The 22,821-nt window shown below is 37.3% G+C and overlaps 1 protein-coding gene across 4 annotated transcripts in view; it reads right to left on the reverse strand.

The window, feature by feature from the left end:
* Positions 1-22,821, reverse strand: part of LOC131251265 (uncharacterized) — a 115,461-nt gene that overhangs the window by 16,805 nt on the left and 75,835 nt on the right. For all 4 annotated transcript variants that reach the window (XM_058251902.1, XM_058251888.1, XM_058251895.1 and 1 more), the window contains one exon: positions 14,933-15,042. In XM_058251902.1, the coding sequence (XP_058107885.1) occupies positions 14,933-15,042 (110 nt within the window). Of the gene's footprint in view, positions 1-14,932; positions 15,043-22,821 lie in introns of those variants that run through there.

A 22,821-nucleotide genomic window follows, 5' to 3' on the forward strand; every position in this document is an offset into this window, starting at 1 on the left:
TCGCTATAAGTTTCGCTGGCCAGGGATACAGAAACAATATTGATATTGCCGACAATATCGCTGATAACCGGAAATGCGGGAAAACATGGGAAAATCAGTGGAATTTTCAGCAAAACTTTAGGAGATGTTAAAATGTACATATTTAGAAATATCGGAGATAATTCGAACATTGGCGATAACCGATACGTATCCGTATCCCAAGGGTGCGATATGTAACGCGATACCGACATTTCGAACACTAGTCATAATGAGTATACAATGCCTGTTACACAATATGGGGTTGTAATGGGCACCACCAATTCTGAACCATAACGGGGTCGTGACCAAGGTGTTCCAAAATGGTAACGGTGGCCATAACGGCCACCTCTGTTACCATTATGATACGGGTTGTAATGGCCGTTACGGCCCCCGTATTGGCCGTTACGATCATTTTAATAAAAAACTGTTATGGGACCGTTACGGTTTGTTTTTTTCCGAAATGGCTATTACGGCCGTTTCGACCCCATAACGTGTAACGGTTATGACCATTATTGTTGCATAACGGCTGTTAACTAACCGATTTTGAATATCTTGGTCGTGACAGTCATATTCCATGTAACGGTTAGAAAAAGGTCATTTTTTAAATAAAAAAGGGGTTGTTTTCAATCAAAATTCACTTTTGTTTGAACATCCTAAATGGTTGGTAGTGCAATTTTGATAGTGGGTGAGGAATTCTTGGGCATTAACACTTCAAATTGGAGCAGTTTAGATGAATCAAAGCTCGAGTGGGCCCTTTCGGGAAAAATGGAAAAAAGAAGTAAATATGCTTCTTCTTCTTGTGTGATTTGTTGTAGAAAACAGTGAAATTGAAGACAAGAACACCAAATCGACCACTTCTTAAAAGATTTGCTGTCGATTCAGTATTTTGGATTTTCTTTCAAATTATTTTATGTAATTACGTTGTTTTTCATTAAAAAAGTTTTTTTTTTTTTTTTCCAATTTCAATTATTTATTATTCGAATACTTGTATAATGTTTATATATGCAATTACATGCATTGGATCAGTTGTTTGAATGCCCTTCTATATTTTTATTGATTTTTTTTTTCTTTTTAGATGAATATTGGAATGAATAGTTACAGTTATGGAAAATTAGGAAAAAATGGGCTTTTTTCGACTTAGGTGGTTTACGATTGGAATACATGTAGAATGTTTACACATGCAATCGCATAAATTAGATAAGTTGTTCGAATGCTTTTTCATTTTTGATTGATTTTTTAAATTTTGCATGCATATTGGAATGCATAGTGATGGTTATAGAAAAATAGGAAGAAATGGGGATTTTTTTTTTCTCGATTTAGGTGGTTATGATTGGAATACATGTAGAATGTTTACATATGCAATCACATGCATTAGATCATTTGTTTGAATGTCTTTTTATATTCTTTTATTGATTTTTAAAAAAAAAAATTTAGATGAATATTGGAATGAACAGTGACAATTATAGAAAATTAGGAAAAAATGGGGGGTTTTTTTTTTTCGACTTAGGTGGTTTGCGATTGGAATACACATAGAATGTTTACATATATAATCGCATGCATTAGATCAGTTGTTTGAATGCCTTTTTATATTTTTATTGATTTTTATATTTTTATTTTGCATGAATATTGTAATGAATAGTGACGGCTATAGAAAAATAGGAAAAAAATGGGCCTTTTTATTTATTTAGGTGGTTTATGATTGGAATACATTTGCAATGTTTAGTTTACATATGCAATCACACGCATTAAACCATTTGTTTGAATGCCTTTTTATATTTTTATCAAATTTTCTAATTTCCAATGAAAATTGGAATGAATAGTGATAGTAATAGAAAATTAGAAAAAAAAGGGTGTTTTTTTTTTCAATTTAGGTGGTTTATGATTGGAATACATGTAGAATATTTACAAATGCAATCACATGCATTAGATTAGTTGTCTAAATGCCTTAAAAAAAATTATTGATTTTTGTTTCAGATGAATATAGGAATGAATAGAGATAGTTTCAGAAAATTAGGAAAAAATGGGTTTTTTTTTTCCTGATTTGGTTGGTGTATGATTTGAATGTGTAGAATGTTCACGTATGCAATGACATGCATTAGATCTGAATTTTTAATGCCACTTTACATTTTATTTCGAAAATTTTAATTTTCCAGAACGTTACGGAATGAGTACTGATAAAAAATAAAAATTAGGAAAAAAAATGGATCTTTTTAATTTTGATTTGATTTGTTTATTTGTTTATAATTTAGCAGGTGATGACGGAGTACGTTGTAATATGTAACTTGTACTTTTATAGTGAGTTGTGCTTGTGTAGACTTGTGTAAGTTACACCCTTGTACTTTTCTAATGAGTTGTGTGTACTTCTATAGTTAGTTGCGTGGACTTGTTTAGTAACTTGTAGTCTTGTACTTTTGTAGTGAGTGTGGACATTGTAGTGACCAAGGTTTTCAGTATCATTATCAACAGATGCATCGCACCCTTCGGATACAGAGAAATATATCGGTTACCACATGGGAAATATCGGATGTATCATTGTTTTTGGGAAACATGAGGAAACATGGGGAAAATGGTCGAATGTTTCAATGAAACTTCAGGGATTGTTAAAAATGACTAGTGTATTCAAAAGATTACAAAAAATGAGCCCATACAATAGGTTTCTTTTGTATTGGATACTAATTTATGTGTTGTCTAACTGAAGTGATGCAAGTATATTCAAAGTAACGCCAGCTTCACCAAGACTTTCATGTGGCTAGTGAAATCTCATTCTAGTAACGTCTCATGCACGTTCATTATGCACTTGTTATTATTAGTTATTTAAATTATTGTAATGCAGGATACTATTTAAATCCAGGATACAAATATGCTCCATCTTTTGTCGAGGATTATGGGGTTCATATTGGGCTAAAGAACGTGATAAAAAGATTAGAGCCCGACTTAGATAAACAGAAAAGAGCGTAGAACGAAGTCCGTACACTGTGCATGTCTTTACTTATTGGTCTTTAATTTTGTTATTTTAGTACTTTAAACAATATAAATGTTGTATCAAATCATCCACAGTTGGAAATATATGCGACTAGGGCAACTTGTTCGACGCATTTGCAGACCGTGCAGTCTCTTAGACAACTCCAGGTAATAAACTGATGTCTTATTACTATTATTGAATAAAATTTGTTTTATAACTACTACTTGCATGACGTAAGTTTTTTTTTTTTTTCTATATTCTATAGCAGATTGGTGGATGCATTCTGGAGAACGTGCAAAGACTCTAAAGACAATTGTGATCAAAGTTTTAAGGTAGACAACTTCTTCCTCTAGCTGTGAAAGGAACAGGAGTTGTTTCGCACTCATTCATTACAAGAATAGAAATTGATTACAGGCCAAAATATTAGATTGACTCCTCTACATGCGCTACAACATGAAGCTGAGATTGTGGAATTCAAGCTGAATGGTGATACTGGTTGCTGATGGCAACTTCTGTCCAATAAACTTAGACCACATTTATGATGATGACGACCCACTTTTGCCTTGGTTGGAACATAGGAAGACACAAGTAGAAGAGGACAATGAAGATGTTGAGGTGAACGACGCAGAGTTACGCATGGGATTAAGAGAGTCGTACAACTGTCTTGGATCCAGAGAGGGCTCCGCCTACTAAAGATTTGACTAAGCAAAATAGTACTAGCAGCAACAACAGCAACAACAACAAAGAAACTGAGATATATGATGGTGGCAGTTATGATGGTGACGTAGTCGTTGGTCCTGCTTCTAGTGTTGTTTAGCACATTACATAGTCGTCTGCAGACCATGAGGCTAATAAGCATTAACAAAAAAGATGAGGCCATACTAAATGAGCATACTGAGTCACGATACGACCAGCTAGGGAAGAAGCATCATGGTTACATTGCCACCAATGGTACTGGAGGAGATAAGAGCATTAGGACATCAAACTGCTTGGATATGGATATGACTATGGACAGTATATGGAGCCTGTTGAGGCACTTTCATGTTGTACTGGTCTTGGTCCATATCAATATGATCGACATGAACCAAATCAATATGGGGGATACAAATATCTGAATCTGAGTTATTCATTGTCCCAAACTTACTCTCAACCTCAGTACAAGCAGTACCAAGAGCAAGGGTATCGGTATAGATATGGTAGCGGCTATGGGTCTACGTCTAGCACTAGTGATTATTCTTATTCTTACCTGAGCTCCACGCAGTAAATGCCCAGTGGTAGTGATTACTATAGATATGCATTAGTACCACCGCCACGGCCAGATGATGACAATGTGGAGGTCGATCAACCATAGGCAGCAAGATTTTTATTTTAGTGGTGATTGCTTGGACTTGTAAGGGGTGACACAACAAATGGCGTGCAAGTGTAACTATAAATTGAACTATTTTGGTGTTTATAACACATTGTCCCCTGTTATATAAATAATTAATTGTTTTGTTATTACATTTCTCATTCATTCTCATATCTTATTTATATTGAATCAATGATAGAAAAAAAAAAAAAGCAAATGAAATATAGGATTTTTCCAATCAATCTAAACCTATCAGGTACATAAAATTAGCAAATAGGCCAGGCCCTAGGCAGCATTCTTAGCAGACCGCTATGCCATCATAAGCATGTTTAAAACCACAAAAGAATATATATTTGAAATCCTCTAGATATTTCGATTTTTTTTCATGAGGAAAAAAATACCGTTGTGTGTGTGTGTGTGGGGGGGGGGGGGGGGGGGGGTTGTACTATCACGCTAATGTTTCCATTACAGAATGCCTTGCCACTAATCCCCCTCCTACTTATCCAACTAGTGGGCTAAAAACATCTGTTCGATGGAAAAGAAGCAATATTTCTCTTCCTCACGACTCCCCCCCCACCCCTACTCTAGACCCAGGTATAAATGCATAAGTTTATTCTTTAGACCTTCCTATTGCATACGTAAAGGATGACAATCATGTATTACTCATCCTATTGCCAACTTTATCTCCTATAATTCACTTTCACCTTCCTATTGTGCATTTCTTTCCAACATTTCCTCTATCACAATTCCATCTAGGGTTCTTTAGGCTCTCATTGTCCTCTAAGTGGAAGCAAGTTATGCTAGAGGAAATGTGTGCCCTCAAAAAAAATCAGACTAGGGATACTAATCCGCTCTCAACTAGAAAAAAAAGGCAATTGGGTGTACATAGGTGTTTACTATCAAGCACAAACCCAATGATGTTGCAGAACGTTACAAAGCACGTATGATGGCTGAAGACTCGAGGAGTTGTTTCATGAGACTTTTTCTCTTGTTGCCTAGTTGAATTTTGTACGTGTTATTCTCCCTAGCTGCCAGTTTCTCATTGCCTCTCCATCAACTTGATGTAAAAAATGCTTTCCTCAAAGCAGATCGACATGAAGAAGTGCATATCACTCATAGATTTCTCCCAGTTGTCAGGAAGGGGTCTGTGTATAAGCTCTGCAAAGCTATATATGATCTTAAACAATCCCCATGTTTATGGTTCTAGCACTTTCGTCAAGCACTAGTGAAGTTTGGCTATTCTCGAAGTTGTATTGATCATACCCTCTTATTCAAGAGAGCCCATGAGCTCCCAATTGTCCTTGTTTATGTGGATGATATTATTGTGACGGTAGATGATCAAAGTGACATTCAGTCCCTTAAGCCATTCCTTAGTACAGAATTTGATAATAAGGATCTTGGCTCTCTTCGCTAATTTTTGCTCGATCCCGGTGTGATATTGTCATCATTCAATGAAAGTACACACTTGACCCTCTCCGAGACAATGGGTTTCTTGGTATGCGGCCTATTGACACTCACATTGAACACAATCATCATCTTCAACTTGAATGTGGTGATGTTTTACCTGATGCTGACATGTATCAACGCTTAGTCGGCAAATTCATCTAATTAACCATTACCCGGCCAGATATTGCTTATGTAATGAGGGTCTTAAGTTAGTTGATGCAAACACTTAGCACCAATCACTTAGATGTCATTTATCATATCTTAAAGTTTCTTAAGGGATCCCCCAATTAAGGTATCGTCTATCCCAAGCATAATCTTCATGTTGAGGTCTATACAATTAGATGTATGTATGTGGGGCCCACTCGATGTATGTATTATATATCCATGTTGCCCATCCATTTTGCCAACTCATTTTAGGGGATGGTAAAATAATGTGGTAGATCGAAATCTTAGGTGGACCACTAGTGGTGAGGTGGGCCACATCGATTTATTTGTACATCCATCCCGTCAAATTTTTTTTTGCCAACTCATTTTAAAGCGTCCAAAAATTTAGGTAGATTTATATCTCAGGTGGCCCACTAGTGAGTGACGCCTTAAATGTGGGGCCCACCTCAATGCATTTGTTGTATGTCCGTGTGGTCCATCCTTCTTGCCAACTCATTTTAGGGCATGGTCCAAAAAAATGAGGTAGATCCAAATCTTAGGTAGACCACACGGTAGGGATTGAATTCCCACCATTAAAAAGCTCTTGGGACCAATTTCTTTTTTAGATCAAGTTGTTATTTGTGTTCTCCCTTCATCCATGTCCATGTAACCTTGTCAACAGGTTCAATGGCAAATGAACATTATAGTGGGATCTAATGTTTGGATCCCTTCGTTTTAGGGACCATGCCCTAAAATGAACTGGATCCCTTCGTTTTAGGGACCATGCCCTAAAATCAACAGGTTCAACCCTACTGTGTGGTCCACTTGATATTTGGATCCCTTCGTTTTAGGGACCATGCCCTAAAACGAATTGGAAACACTGATGGACGGCATGGATATACTACACATAAATCAAGGTGAGCCCCATGCAACGACATAATGCAAGTGCACTGAGCTGCAGAGTATCTTATAAAAAAAAAAAGAGTGCGTGGATGTAAAATAGCCACAGTCCATTCGTTTTTTTCTAAAGAGAGGGAACTAAAAAGAAAAACAGAAAGAGGGAAAAAGAGAAAAGAGGGAGAGAGGGAGAGAGAGGGAGAGAGAGAGAGAGGGCCGCACCACCAGGGGGAAGAAAGATAGAAGAGCAATAGTTGTTGCTGTCATTGTAGCCGCAGCAGCGCCACAGGCACAGCAGTCGCAGAAGAAGAAGAAGAAGAAGAAGAAGGTAATTTTATTTTATTTTAATTTTCTTTTTTCCCCCCTTTTTCTTTAGGGTTCTTGGGCGTAACAACGGTTACAAGACCGTAACGGCTGTTACAGTCCCATAACAGCCGTTACCATCTCAAAAATTGGGGGTCCCCAATTTGGACCCATATCGGCCGATACATAGCCTTTTTTTGCACACCTTGGCCCCCATCTAGTACCACGAGACACATCACCTCCTTTTAGGTCCCATCCGGCAACTGGAAAGAATTGAATAAAAAAGCCTCGCATGAGTTTTCACATGTTGGAGCTATAAATTTTGGATATCTCATCTGATTCTTCTAATTAGAAAGATGTCAGTGGCATGTCTTTGTCACCACTACACACTAGTGTAGAGATTAAACAAATTACTCCCTTCAGTTGGTAGATCATGAGTACTAGGAACCTATTTTGACAAGAATGGTTCCTCTACAACTTGAAACAGCTAGAGAACCCAACAACCACCCACCCCATCCTCACACCTCGACTCAAGATTCGACAACTTCTCACAACAAACCTTCCTAGCTATGCTAACAACATACAAAAGTCATCGATTTGGTTATCAATGGACGCCATCAAGGAATCATTTTCTTCTTCTTGACAAGCACCCAAGCATAGTTTATGCCTCCACTCACCAACTCAGGGTCAATGAGCAACACCTCATAAAGACACAAGCCGATAGTCTCTAGGACTTCGGGTGCCTTGTCAAGGTTCCTTTTTAAAAAGACCTCCAAGTGTCCAAATTTCTAGTGGGAGCCCACAAATCTTAATGCATGTCTCCTCCATTCCCAATCTAGACCATTGCACAATTGCTTTGATTGGTCCCCCTTGCAAGAATTGTCCAGTGTACAATAGGGTACGTCTAACTTTTTCTTCTTCTTTTTTTTTTTTTAACACACAACCTCACACCCACACACCACAATGGGTACTCGAACCCATGACCTTAGTGTTGAAACTCTTGTGAGTCTACCACTAAGCCATGAGTAAGGACACATACCTCAATAGGGTATACGGACCCATACCTCAATAGGGTATGTCTAACATGGGGTGAAACAAAATTCAAAATCTTTGAGTTGCTAATTTCTTTGATGGAGCTATTTTCTTCTAATAACCCATACCTCAATTCCACCCAATCTGCTGCCTTTGAGATAGAAGCCCCATCCATTATCATAGCCATCACACTCTAAGCCAATGCGTGATGATTGAAGGCCACAAACCTAAGGCGTAACACTAATGACGCAGCTCACGTCATTGCTTTCAGCCCACATAGTCAAACCCCTTGATTATTTGCCTTCGACCACCTTCCTAGATTCCTCCTGATCACCACCATTACTGCTTTCCAAATTGAAGGGCTTCATGGAAAAGTTTCCTTCTTGGAGGCGACAAAACACCATTCGAGCCCCCACCGACATCATAAATAAGTCAAGAATTTCAGGTCCCCTAGCGTTATTGCCCAACTATGACCGTGAAACCTTCAGGCCATATTTATCCATACAAATGAGTGTTTTAAATATCGACAATATCGGCTGATATATCCCATGAAATATCTTGTATCCCACCAGTGCGATACGAAACACACAAGTAGTGCGATATATCCCACATGTTAGATCTGATGAGCATTTTCGAATTTTGATTATTTTATTTTCTGTAAATCATGTTAAATTAGTGTCAAATTGTTACAAATCATGAAAAATCATGAATTGGGAGCTTCAATTTCGAGATTTGGAGGAGATGGGCCTAGTTGCGGAAAATTGGAAAAAAAAATCAAAATTTCCCAATTTCTCGCAAATCATTTTCAATCTTTGTGTCCAAACACCAAATCAAACATTATCTAACCTAATCTATTGATTCTTCTTTTGCTTTTGAATCTATTGCTTGTGTTTCCACATGCCTTCTTACATTTATAAATTATATGAATAGACATTGACTATACTTGCATCAATTCAGTTAGACAACAATATATAGATTAGGATCCCATACAAAGAACATCTATTGTGTGTACTTGTTTTTTGTAATGTTTTGATTTATAAGTGTGTATTAATGTCTTTTTTAACAGTCATCGAAGTTTCATTGAAAAATTCAAGCAATTTCCCAATGTTTCCAACAACAATGATAAATTACACGATACAACTGATATATCCCATGCGATAACCGATATGTATCCGTATATCAAGAATGTGATATGTAACGCGATACCGATATTTCAAACATTGATACAAACCACCAATCTTTTGCCAAAAATCGAACAATCATCTAAGCAATGGTTGCATAACAAACAAATGCAAAACCCCTAATCATTGTCGAGCCTTTCATCCTTGGTATAATGATCTCCGCCATTTGTCTAAATCTCCCAAAAACCCTGAAGAAATTCACTACATACCATTCTTCTAGGAACTCAATGAACAATGTTAATAAGGTCATCAATTAGGCCCTATCTTCTTGCTGAGGTCTTTGGTACATTTCATCTTCCTTTCTCCCCTATTGATTCACAACAGGAATCCACTAGCCTTGAATTATTATTATTTTTCCTCGCAACTAGTGCATTTCAAAGCAGAATCACCTAAATCACTTTACAAAACCAATATCTCATAATTATGGTTTATAGCCCAAACATATACAACACTAGTATAATTGCCCTGAAATCTTCACAAGTGAAATGGTGGATTGCAAATTTCCAATAAGAAATAGAATGTGAAGGGAACTTGCACAATACCAGCATGGAAAATCATGATCAACTGATCACTATGGTTGGAAAACTATTCTTATATTGCTACTCTCTTCGAAATCATTACATCGTATTCAATTTGACACTACTATCAAGATGTGTCCATATCATCATCAGCACCATCGTCATAGTCCTTTCACAACAATTTTGATGGAGACATCACATCACGCACACCTTTACGCACATATCGGGGGGGGGGGGGGGAGAGTGAGTCTCAGTCTCTCTGTGGCTAGGTGAGTACCCATACTGAAGACCCCACATAGCATGTACGAGAATCTGGAAGACCCCACACCGGGAAAATGCATGTGGGTTGCTAGAGGGAGATATTTGGACCATTAGATAAGATGGGCGCGATGATCGGATAGTCGGATCACATGGTGCACATGATGTGACTATTGATTGCGGGCCATCTTTATCAAAGGACATTATGTTATTTTAGGATTATTTTATTTTATGTTATTTAGTGGTTTAGATGTTTAGTTTCAAATTCCAAAGTTTTCCGTACATTTATTTTATGAGTAGGACATGGGAGCAAAATAGAACTGAGAGGGCGTTTTTGTAATTTGTAGCCCAAATAGGCTATAAAGCTTGGACGTCCCCCCTTATTGTGCATGATTTGAGGAATAAAAAAATTGAGTTTTCCCTTCTCTTTACTTGTGTGCTTGGAGGTCTTCAAGGTGTGAAGCCTTCTCTTGGTGTGATTCCAAGCTCTTTTCTTCTCTCTCTTCTCTTTACAAGGTATCTCTCTCTAACCATACTTCTCTTTACTTCGTTTTCTCTTTTCCCTTTTCTCATCTTTTCTGCATCCTAACTTCTCCTCAAACCCTCACATCCCAAAACCTACCCATCCCATAACCCAACCTGTGCGTGGGGGAACACGCCCATCTGTACGTCCGCACGGATGAGCCACATGTGCAAACCCCCCCCCCCCCCCCCCCCTCGCACACATGTTTTGTTTTCCCTCTTTTTCCCTATCATTCAACAAAAACCCTAACCCTAATTCATTACTTTTCCCCCTTTCTCAAAACCCTAACCCTAATTTTTAGGTTTTCCCCTTTTCTCTCAAAACCTTAACCCTAGATCATCTTAAACCCTAATTTTTGTTAATCTCTTTTAGATTCAAACAATTCCTTTTGATTGTTAGACTAACCCTATGTTAATTGTGGAATTCCTTAATTCCATTGGGACCTATGGTGATAGTATTTTAATAGTTCCTATTTCGAGCATATGGTAGCCTAAGGCTTTACATATAGTTATTTGATTATTGTTTGAATTGATATGAGCTTGCTGAATTTTACGTTTATTGCTGACAAAATCCGAATTTGTTGTCATCTTAAGTTAAAAAAACCTCATCAAGCATCAAATTTTGAGCCTAGGTTAACATAGGGTAGTTTCATCTTATATTTAGGTTATAGTTGTTCATCATCATACGTAGTGTCATTCATCATATTGTGGTGTTTTAGAGTTAGTTATTCCCATATGTACACCTCTGAATTTTTTTGATATTAGTTATTTAGCAATTTATATTGCTGAAAAGTCATTTCATTGGTTACATTGCTGGAAATTTAGGGAAAAGTTTTCCTTCGATAATATAAAGTCATCTAGGTTCATTTACAGTTGTCTAGGATCATATAGGTTGGTATAGAGTCCTCACATTAGGTTTTCCCTGTGCATGCCCATGCGATTTGGGCATGGATTTGGTCTTCACCTCATGATGAATCTAGAACTTACTGAGCTCATGCAAACTATGAACAATCATCTAGCAGTCATAGAGACGCAAGGTCGTACCAATAGTAATCAATTGGATCCCAAAACAACCGTTTAGAGTAGATAGAGGCCTTGCTACAAGCCAACCCCAATACCGGGGAAGATGGTCAATCCCAAGTGGGAGACCCTGTGCATGTTGAGGTATGAGGTCTTGTTAAAGGACGTGGACGTGGCCATGGCCAAGTTGGCGGTCATGGTGGTGCTCATTTTCAAGCACCCCCTAGAGAGTTCCACGAGCGCAAGCTCTATGACCGCTATGATCTAGATGAGCGGGTCATGAAGAGCGTAAGGTAGATGCACCAAGTTATGATGGTCACCTGGACCCTAAAGCATTCCTCGATTGGATGGCGGACATGGACCATTACTTTGAATGATATGATATGTTTGATGCCCGTCATGTGAGATTTGCCAAGATAAAATTGGTAGGCTAGTCTAAGTTATTTTGGAGAAGTGTTTGAAATATCGGTATTGCGTTACATATGGCATCCTTGGGACACAGATACGTATCGATTATCATACGGGATATATCGTTTATATCGGTAATTTATTGCCTTTTTTTGGGAAACATGGGCGAAACATTGGGAAAATGGTTGAATTTTTTAATGAAACTTCAGGGATTGTTAAAAAAGACCTCAATACACACTTTTAAATCATAACATCTCAAAAATGAAGTGCACATAATCGGTTTCATTTGTATAGGGTCCTAAGCTATGCGTTGTCTGATTGAACTAATGCAACTACATTCAAATTGAATGCATAACATTTAAAGTGCATGTGATGATCATTTCATCAAACACTCCTAAATACTTCGAAACTAGTATCAATTAACAACTGGTTGAAGGGAAATTTTGGAAAAAAAAATAATAATAAATTTTTAATAAATTTTAATTAAAAATGATTTTTATTTTTTGAAAATTGACAAGGACTTAACAAATCAGTAGATCAGCCCTCATACACTCAAATTTTGAAATTAAAATGTTTGTGATAATCATTTCATCAAATACTCCTAAATACTTCAAAATTAGTCTTAATTGACAGCTGGTTGAAGGAAATTTTTGAAAAAAAAAATGAAGAACATGAAGAACCAATAGATATCGAAATCAAAGCTCTCCAACTCCATGATTTTTCATGCAAAACATGAAGAACCAATGGATTTGTAACCATTTGACATTGATTTAACATAATTTCAACAAAAACAAGGTATTGGAAATTGAAAATGCTCACCGAATTGAACATGTAGGATATATCGGCACTACCTACGCATTTTGTATTTCATAGGTACAAGATATATCGGCAGACATCATCGATATTTAAAACATTGACAGAGCGCAAAATTGAGAGGTTTGGATATCGAAGGACATCGATTGCAGTCAATCGACCAAAGATATCAAATTGACGATGCGCGCGAAAGTGCGAAAGTGCGGGATTAGCTTAAGTCGGTAGAAAAAGCCTATTTAAGAAAGGCTTCTAAACGTGTTTAGGGCATTAAGCAAGGACGTGGAGAGGAAGAGAGAGAGAGAGCAAGGGGAGCTTCTTCTAGTTTTCCTCTTCTTTTTCTAGTTCTAGTTTAGTTTTTTTTTTTTTTCTTTGGAGATTAGTTTAATTAGCTATGGTTGGCTAATCTCTTAGCTAAGGCTAAGGGATGAACCTTTTGATGAATTCTTATTGTTAATTCAATATTTACGGTTTGATTGATGAACTATAATTGGTTTGATTGAATTCTTAGTATTGGTGAAAGTATGGTTCCGTAAAATCCATTGATCTATTGTTAACTCTGGGTACAATAGATGCTTGGAATTCTCTACGATCAATTACTTAGTTCGTCATGTGAAATCGATCAATTGGGATTCATATTGTTGTTTGAGAATTATAAATTAGTTTAACTATTTCATCTTCTGATGGGAAGGAATCCTTATTCGATTTCAATTGAGTTATCAAGTTGGATTGACGAATTAGCATTGAGGATTGATTAAAAGTGGACCCCTAGAACCTTAGTTGTTTCATTTATTATTGTTTCTTTGCAATTTCCAAATTCACCCTAATGGGAAACCCTGCATTTTATTTGCTTTCTAGCAGTGTTTTTACCTAGTCACTGTGGATCGACCTCGGTCTTACCGAGTACTTTACTACTTTGCTACCTGCACTTAGGTGTGCAATCTTAGGATTGTAGCAACCTATCTTCAGATGTGTTCGTATGCATCATGCATAATGTGGTCATTGTTAGGGACTGGGCATAGTGGGGCAGCCTGAGCTCTTAAGTCTTACATAGTAGGAATCAATTCTGTATGTGTTCATGTGTGTGTATTACATGCTCAATTGCATGTTTGTGCATGTACAAATGTGCCTGACTTCAGGTTCACGTGTGTGAGGAAAGGCCCTTAAACCAGTCATTATCATTCATCCATAATGAACTTCAGAAAAACACCACAATATTTTAGAAAATGATGCAAGTAAAACAAGTAATTCATTAAGGAAATTTAGAAATTGTTAACTGTGCTTTGGTACCCTAATATGTAACCACATAACAGGCATATGACAGTGGCCAACTACAAACTTACAATTGCAATATCAAGATGAAGATGTCCATTCAATGCTATTGTGTAGGACCAATGACTAGGCACAAATCCATATAACCAAGCACTCTATATCCGTGGGGGTGGCTAACAGTGAAGTGTGAACTAACAGTGGGGTGTACTAACAAGCTAACAAAAAAAAGAAGAAAAAAGAAGCACTATATATCTGTACATGAGGACTACATATCTGAGGCCCAGGTTGTTCAACCGATTGGCCTTTCACCAAAAATCAACACTGGTTGGATGTTAATAACAACTGTTGGGGGATTCTCGATAGTTGGTTAAATTTTTCTCTAACCATCCATTTGCAATCATTAGAATGCCTCCAATCAGTGACCATGATCACCCAACAAGTATGGTTTTGGAATACGCCCCACCTAAGGTTGGGCCGAAGAGGTGAATGGGTCAAATTTATACAAGTAGGGCACACCTCTACCAATATAGACTACCAAATAACTAACTTTTCAGTATAGCACCAGATAATTTATCTCAAATAATTATCAATAATCAGATTGTGAAAGGTAACATGAAAACATCACAAGGGAATTATTTTTTGGCACTGCAGAAAATCAACAATTTCCAAACCGCAAACCTATTAGCATGTCCTTTTCTAATAGGTTCTTGAACTAGCAAGTACCAGTTTGAATTCTTGAAAACCATTGACATGCTACAGTCAACCTCCATATACTCTACTAGCATGGACATACCTTTCCATCAAGTCAATGAGTTCTTGATCCCTTGGCTTCATACCCCACTTGGTATCAATAAGAAGGCATACTCTTTTCAGGCCAGATCGTGTGGACACATACTCCTTTACCTATGGCAAAAGTGAGAAGGATTTAGAATCTGACCAAAACTTGTAAGATGTATCATGTCTAATTTTCATATTGGTCCACATTAACATATGCAAGCCTGAATGTTCCCAGAAGATAAAATGCTTGGACTTGCCAAAGATGGCAACTGGATAAGTAAATAATGCTGGTTGATATTGGATTTGAAATCTGTTGCCCAGAGAAAAGGTGCAGATCAGGATATTGCAAGGAACTTTCAATTTATAACCAAAAGAGTTATTTATGAAAACCCGCACACCTTTTGGTCCATTTTCGAAAATACGCCTATTCAACATATTTAGAGGAGGCCGCCTACCTTTTGGTGGCTGTTATTGTATTACCGCCTACAGTCGTATGCTGTGAAGATTACATTTGATTTTACAACTGTATTTCTTAAAGGGAAAAAATGCCCCTCGTCAAATAGGGGCTTTTGCGTTGCGGTTTGAAGCTAGGTGGGGCCTACCATGGTGTTTGTGAGAAATCCATCCAGTCCATGCGTTTTGCCCGCTCATTTTATGGCATGACCTCAAAATGAGGCAGATCCAAACTCAAGTGGGCCACACAACAGGAAACAGTAGAGATTGTATGTCCACCATTGAAACATTTGTGGGGCCACAAAAGCTTTGGATCAGGCTAATATTTTTCTTCTTTCAGTTCATCCTAGTGGTAATGACCTTATAAGCAGTTGGGCCTCTTAATGAGCGGTTTGGATTGCATATAAACATCAGGTGGAGCCCAGAAAGGTTTGAATGATAGGCAACCCCTTTCTAGTAGTTCCAGTCGTGTGGCCCACTTGAGCTTCATATCCAACTGATTTTGTCTCATGTCTTAAAATGACCTGCCAAAACTGATGGACGAAGTGGATTTCTCACAAACATCACAGTGGGCCACATGGGCCATGGAGCAGTCACATCATTGAAAGCCACTCATGTCACCTCAACCAGCCTGTAATATAAGCTGGCAGCAGCAATCACGGCTTGGATGGATCCCATATCAATCGAAGTGGGTGGGATCCCTGATCGTGGGGCACACATTGATGTATTTTACTTATATCCACTCCATCCATCCATTTTGAAAACTCATTTTAGGGCAAGGTCCAAAAAATGAAGCAAATCCAAATCTCAGGTGGACCATAATACAGGAGGAAACAATAGTAATCGACCATTAAAAACTTTTCATGGGGATTCAATCATGACTGTGCCTTGTGGTATGGTCCACCTAAGATTCTGATATGCTTCATTTTTTGGATCACGCCCTAAAATGAGCTATCAAAATGGACGGATAGTGTGGATGTAAGGAACATACATCACAGTGGGCCCCATAGTTAGGGATCCACCAAACTTGGTGATCCTCGGATCCACCCAAACGACGTCCGACAGTAGTGCGAGAGAGTGAGCAGATTAGGTGAGAACCCGGACACACTCAAGATAGTGCGGCCCTTACCATGGGGCCCACCTTGATGTATGTATTTTGTATCCACATCTTCCACCCGTTTTTCCATATAATTTTATGGCATTATCCAAAAAATGAAGCATATCCAATTACCAGGTGACCATACCATAGGAAACAGTGGTTATTGACCATTAAAAACCATTTGTGGGCCACAAAAGTTTTGGATCAAGCTTCTATTTATTCTATCCTTTCATCTAGGTCTATATCACTTTATCAACACGTTGGATGGATGGTCATAAAAATTACGGTGGACCCTAGGAAGTTTTTAATGGTGGGCATTCAACAACCAGTGTTTCTTGTGGTATGGCCCATCTAAAATTTGTCTTTTTTTAAAAATAAAATAAAATTGGGACCACATAAAATAATCTGGCAAAGTAGATGGACGGCGTGGATATGCACTGCATATATTGGGGTGGGCCTTACCGGTCAGGGTTGCAACCAAGTCACACTCAAGAGAGCAGGAGTAGATTAAGTTAGACCCTGGTCTTACCGAACAAGGTGTTGCCCCGACGGTGGGGCCCATCTTGTATATCCACACCATCCATCCATTTTTCCAAATTAGTTCGGGGCATGGACCTAAACATTAAGTAAATCCAAATCTCAGATGGACCAAAACACAGGAAATAGTGGTGTTTGACCATTAAAAACTTCTTGAGAACCACAAAAATTTTGGATCAAGATGATATTTGTTTTTCCCTTCATCTAGATCTCCGTGAGCTTATCAAAAGCCTAGATGGCGTGCATATACAATAAGTGGATCAAGGTGGGCCCCACTATCAAGGTTGCACCGTATTTGGTGAGGCCAGGGTCGAACCTACTCCGCTACCTAGACTTGGGTCAAAAGATAAGGGTGGGGGCCACCATGGTATTTGTGAAAAAAGTACCTTGTCCATACGTTTTTTCAGATCATTTTAAGGCATGACCCAAAAAATGAGGCAGATCAATGCTTAAGTGGACCACATTAGACAGATCCATTTCACAGTCCAAAGATTGACCTAATTGAAACCTTCCTAGGTCCCACCTACTATTCAGATCTATGTCATTTTTTGAGCTCATGGCCTAAAGTGGGCTTTTGAAACAGAGGGACAATGTCGATCAATATCAATACATGTTTCCATATCCCCGGCCAGTGATACATATAACAATAACAATACTATGAACATTGGTTGTATGATATTGTACGACCCACACTGCCATCACTGAGGTGGGCATTACAATCATATAGACAACACCTCTCGTCAATAACAAATGCCACCATCCTCCAAGGGGAAGCTCAATGGTTGTACCATTTCATGTGGACACATTTTATTTCAAAACAACAAAGAGAGGCCAATAATCTTCTAGAAAAGGAATTCTCCATTGTAGATAATTTTTTTCTTCCAATCATTTGTTTGGACATACTTGTGACTATCAATAGTCATCATCCAAAGGATCCCATTCTCCAAGTTTATGAAAGGAGGAAATAGATGACTCAGTGTGTAATTACTAAGCTTCCTACCAATCAAAAACATTTCAGTTATTGTGTAATCCTATACCGGAATGTTTTTAATTTCCTCTAATCCCTTGAGCTCAGATCTATATCTTCCAACTGCTCTTCAAAATGGACAATGTTCTGTATTCATCACCCAATTAACCAGTTTGTCTCGTATGATTATTTGTCGCCATTCCACAATTCCTTGTCCTTGATTGTACACTTTTTCCCCCCCAAAAAAAAACCTGGAGGCATTATCTCATGCCAAGTGGCCACAATCAATGGAAGAAGAAACAACAGAACTTGAAAAAAAAATTGAACTCGAGTGATGACACAACTACCAGAAGAAAAAAAAAAAAAAAAAAGAAGAAAGAAAGAAAGAAAGAAAAAAGATTAAAAAAAAAAAACATAAGGCTGTAGATGGGCCAATATACCTGGAATACAAGCCAAATGGGACGCTACAATCAATTGGTGGTGAAGTTTCACTCAATATTACCTAATAGATTATTTAGAAGCCTCTGCACCTATTGCAGAGATGAGATCCATTTGCTTACTCATTATGATTGGTGCCAACAACAAGTTGCCGTTGAATCAACTAGATGTTAAAAATGCATCTCCATGGAGAACTGTATGAGGAAGTATTCATGAAGACATCAACTAATTTTCTACTGCAAGGGGAGAAGATCAAGTGTGCAAAGAAAGAAAAGGCTACCTATAACCCCAAGCAATCACTGAACACATAGTTTGAATGGTTTACTAGAGCACTTTTCAATCTAGGATGTAAATGGTGTCACTCTTGATCATTCAATATTTGTACAACAAAGGAAAGAGAGAAACCAATTGTTCTAGTACATATGTTGATAACAACATTGTAACAGGGGATGATCTCAAGAGTATTGAAACTCTCATTAAACACTCTTTGGAAGGAATTTGAAATTAAGGACTTGGGTCCCTTAAAATAATTCAAATAATTCTAGAACCGAACTCACTAGGATAAAAACGCACAATTATTTCCCAACAAAATACTCTTGACCTACTTAAACATACTGGGTCTAAGCCGACTCCACTAGCACCAAATCATCATCTAAACACAGAAGATGGTGAAAATCTAATTGATCAGGAGTTTATTGATGCCTTGTTGGGAAGACCATTTACTCTACTCTTCCAAGGATAGAGGTTGTGATATGTTGTTTGTGCAGTTAGTCAATTGATGCATGTCCCATATACAACTCATATTGATGTTGTTTGAAGAATCCTTTACTATCTTAATTGAGTATGCATTGGGAAAAGGGATCCTATAAAAGCAAACAGTCATCTATCAAGACCTCTCATATACTGATTAGGCTGAGTGTCCTTCTTATCATCATTCAACCTCTAGGTATTGTAAATTTTTGGGTGGAAATATTGTAACATGGAAAAAAAAAAGTGTTTTCGCCCATCAATTGTGGAAGCAAAATATCGTGCTATGGCTCATACTGCCTATGAAGCAAGGTATCCCGTATCGCTATCGGTTGGCGTAACGGTGCCCTCCTATACCGATACGGACAGGGGTGCACATCGAACTGGAAGAACCGTGGAACCGGACCTGAACCGACCAAACGGTCCGGTTTGGTCTGGTTTTAGAATGCACCGGTTCCGGTTCCAAAAATTAAAGAACCGTTTTGTTCGGTTCGGTTCCGGTTTGGGGGTATATAGAACCGAATCGTGATCCAAACCGTGAATCTGAACCGTGGAACTAAATCGTGGAACCGAACTTGGAAACGTGAGTTTACAATATATTTTAATTGTATATTTGACTCATGATTTATGGTTTACAATGTACCCTTTGATTGTTTTCATAAATGTATTTTTTCACACCATATACAATATCTAAACCATTCATCAAATGGATCACAACATGAATGGACATGGGCTAAATTATAAAATAGAACATGCAATTGGGCTGGATTATAAAAAGCCCAAAACCATGGAACCGATCCGGAATCGAACCGGTTTTCACGGTCCAGTTCCGGTTCGGTTCTAGGGTGCTAACGGTCCGGTTCCGAAAATCCTAGAACCGTAAGGAATGGTTCGGTTCTGATTTCACCCCAAAACCGGACCGAACCGAACCGTGTGCACCCCTAAATACAGATACAGGGGTGTAACGGCCCGTAACGGTGCAAAATTTTTTTTTTTTGCCAAAAAATTATGAAAAAATATGTATTAAATCCGGAATATTCTAAGCATTCCAAATATGCATTCATTTATAAATTAGAACATGTTTATGGTGGCGTAACGGTCCACTCTTTGGTGAGAAGTTGTATCGGACTGTCTGATGAATTTATGAACCAGACAACCTGGATTTGACTGCAAAACTCATATATTAATTTTCCAACTATCTACTATCAATGATAGATATATTAGAATGAATGTAATATGAAAATATCTTACATGTGTAGGTGTTTGCAATTATTTTTCATAAAACAACAAAACATTGAATAAAAAATGATTTTTCAATTTTTTTTAAAAAAAGAGTAGAAAATATTGCGTAAATAGAAAAAATTATAAAAAAATATAAAATGACAATGACAATCTGTAAAATGGATATTAACATGTTCTACTATGATTAACACATCATATTCTACCATTAAAACAACAAAACAATGAATACAAAATGATTTTTCGAATTAAAAAAAAAGGGGCCGAAAATAGTGCGTAAATAGAAAAAAATTATAAAAAATATAAAATGACAACAACAATCTGTAAAATGCACATTAATGTCTTCTACTATGATTAACACATTATATTCTACCGTTAAAACAACAAAACATTAAATAAAAAATGATTTTTCGAATTAAAAAAGGCCAAAAATAGTGCATAAATAGAAAAAAATTATAAAAAAATATAAAATGACAACAACAATCTGTAAAATGGACATTAATGTCTTCTATTATGATTAACATATCATATTCTACCATTCAAACAACAAAACATTGAATAAAAAATATAAACACCTATTTTTGAGGAATTTCTGGAAAATGACCCATGGAGCTTCGAATCAAGAAAATCCTTAATATCAGTTGTTTTTATCTGTAATATAAAGCTAAGAGTGGTTGAAAATAGCAATAAAATGATTTAAGAAGAGTTCGGAAGAAAGAAGTTTCAAAAAAAAGTGAAAAAACAGACCTTAAAAAGCAAATAATAATAATAATAATAAAATTGGCCCTTTTTTTACCGTTACGCCCTGACCGTTACGGGCAGTAACGGTTGTTACGGCTATAGAATCGGGGGGTGCCCCGTTACGGCCCCGTATCGCGTAACGGCCACTGCCGTTACCGTTACGTATCGGCCGATACGGCCGAAATGTAACGGACACGGGACACCTTGCTATGAAGTCACTTGGGTTCCATCTTTTCTAGCTAAACTTGGATTTCCCATGTCAAAACATTCTGCTACGTACCATGATGATCAAGATGCAATACATATCGTTGCAAACAGTGTTCGAATTATCTCCGATATTATCTTTTATCTCTAGCTTAGTGATATTGATAATGCTGGTAGTATCAGAAATTCCAGGTATCAGCAATGTATCACTAAATATCGCCAACATATCAATATCGCTAATGTAATCGTCAATATTTTCAACTATGTAAATTCTAGGTGTCGCTTGTATTGCCAATGCATCAATATCGCCAATGTATCACCAATATTTTCGACTATGTAAATTTGAGGTAATGCTTGTATCATAAGTGTATTGACCATATTTCAATAATATTGCCAATGTATTGATATCATCAAAATTTTGTTTACATGGTTGCATGTAGTGTTCAATTTGCCATTGATAATATTGATAATATCTTGATATTATCGATATCGCAACATGCGAGATATTGAGACTACAATCTTTCATTTCTTTTCCAATTGTTGATGATTTCTTAGTGAAATATCATGTGTTGTTGATAATATTTTGCAATATCAATGGATGTTTGGATGGAAGGTTGGATGGTTAAATAAACCAGAGGGGATGGTTGGACTGATTTCTTACACTAACACATGCTTTTAAGGCCCCATTAAATGGAAACTTGTTATGTATGCATTCTTTTTGCAATTCTGTTTTATTTCTAAATATGCAAATATGTACATTTTAACATCTCCTGAAGTTTCGCTGAAAATTCCATCATTTTTCCTATGTTTCCCCGCATTTCCAGTTATCAACAATATTATCGGCGATATCGATATTATTTCCATATCCCTGGCCAGCAAAACTTGTAGTGATACTGATACTTCGAACACTAGTTGCAAATACAATTCTCCATGAATAAAAAACAAATCATATTGAAGTAGATCCACTTTGTTTGAAATAAGGTGACTGCCAGAGAAATTTCTACACCATATGTTTACACTCACAATCAACTTTGAGGATATCTTCACCAAAGCATTAGATAGGACTTGTCTTCACCTCATTACATACAAGCTGCAAATGATTGACATTCATGCACCAACTTGAGGGGGAGTGTAGAGGGATAGGGATGCATTCGTGAACAACATGTGTTGACTAGCAATTAAGGTGCACATACGAATACACAGTTTCTAGAAAAGAATTGCACACATCATTATGAGTACAAATTGATTATAATTAGATCGTGACCAGATTATAATTAGCAATTTTTTAAAGAGGTGACAACAATTTTATTGAGAAGCCGCAAAAGCGGAGAGAATACAACCCCCCAAGAACAAAACTCAGAAAAGAGAACCACCCACGACCGCCTTGACATGAGCTGCCTAGCTAAATACAAAACTCTTAAATTTACAAATGACCTCCTTTATACCCACACCTCTAAAACATAGCCCATTTCGGGCTCCC

The sequence above is a fragment of the Magnolia sinica genome, chromosome 1 (genome assembly GCF_029962835.1).
Source record: "Magnolia sinica isolate HGM2019 chromosome 1, MsV1, whole genome shotgun sequence".
Lineage (NCBI taxonomy): Eukaryota > Viridiplantae > Streptophyta > Magnoliopsida > Magnoliales > Magnoliaceae > Magnolia > Magnolia sinica.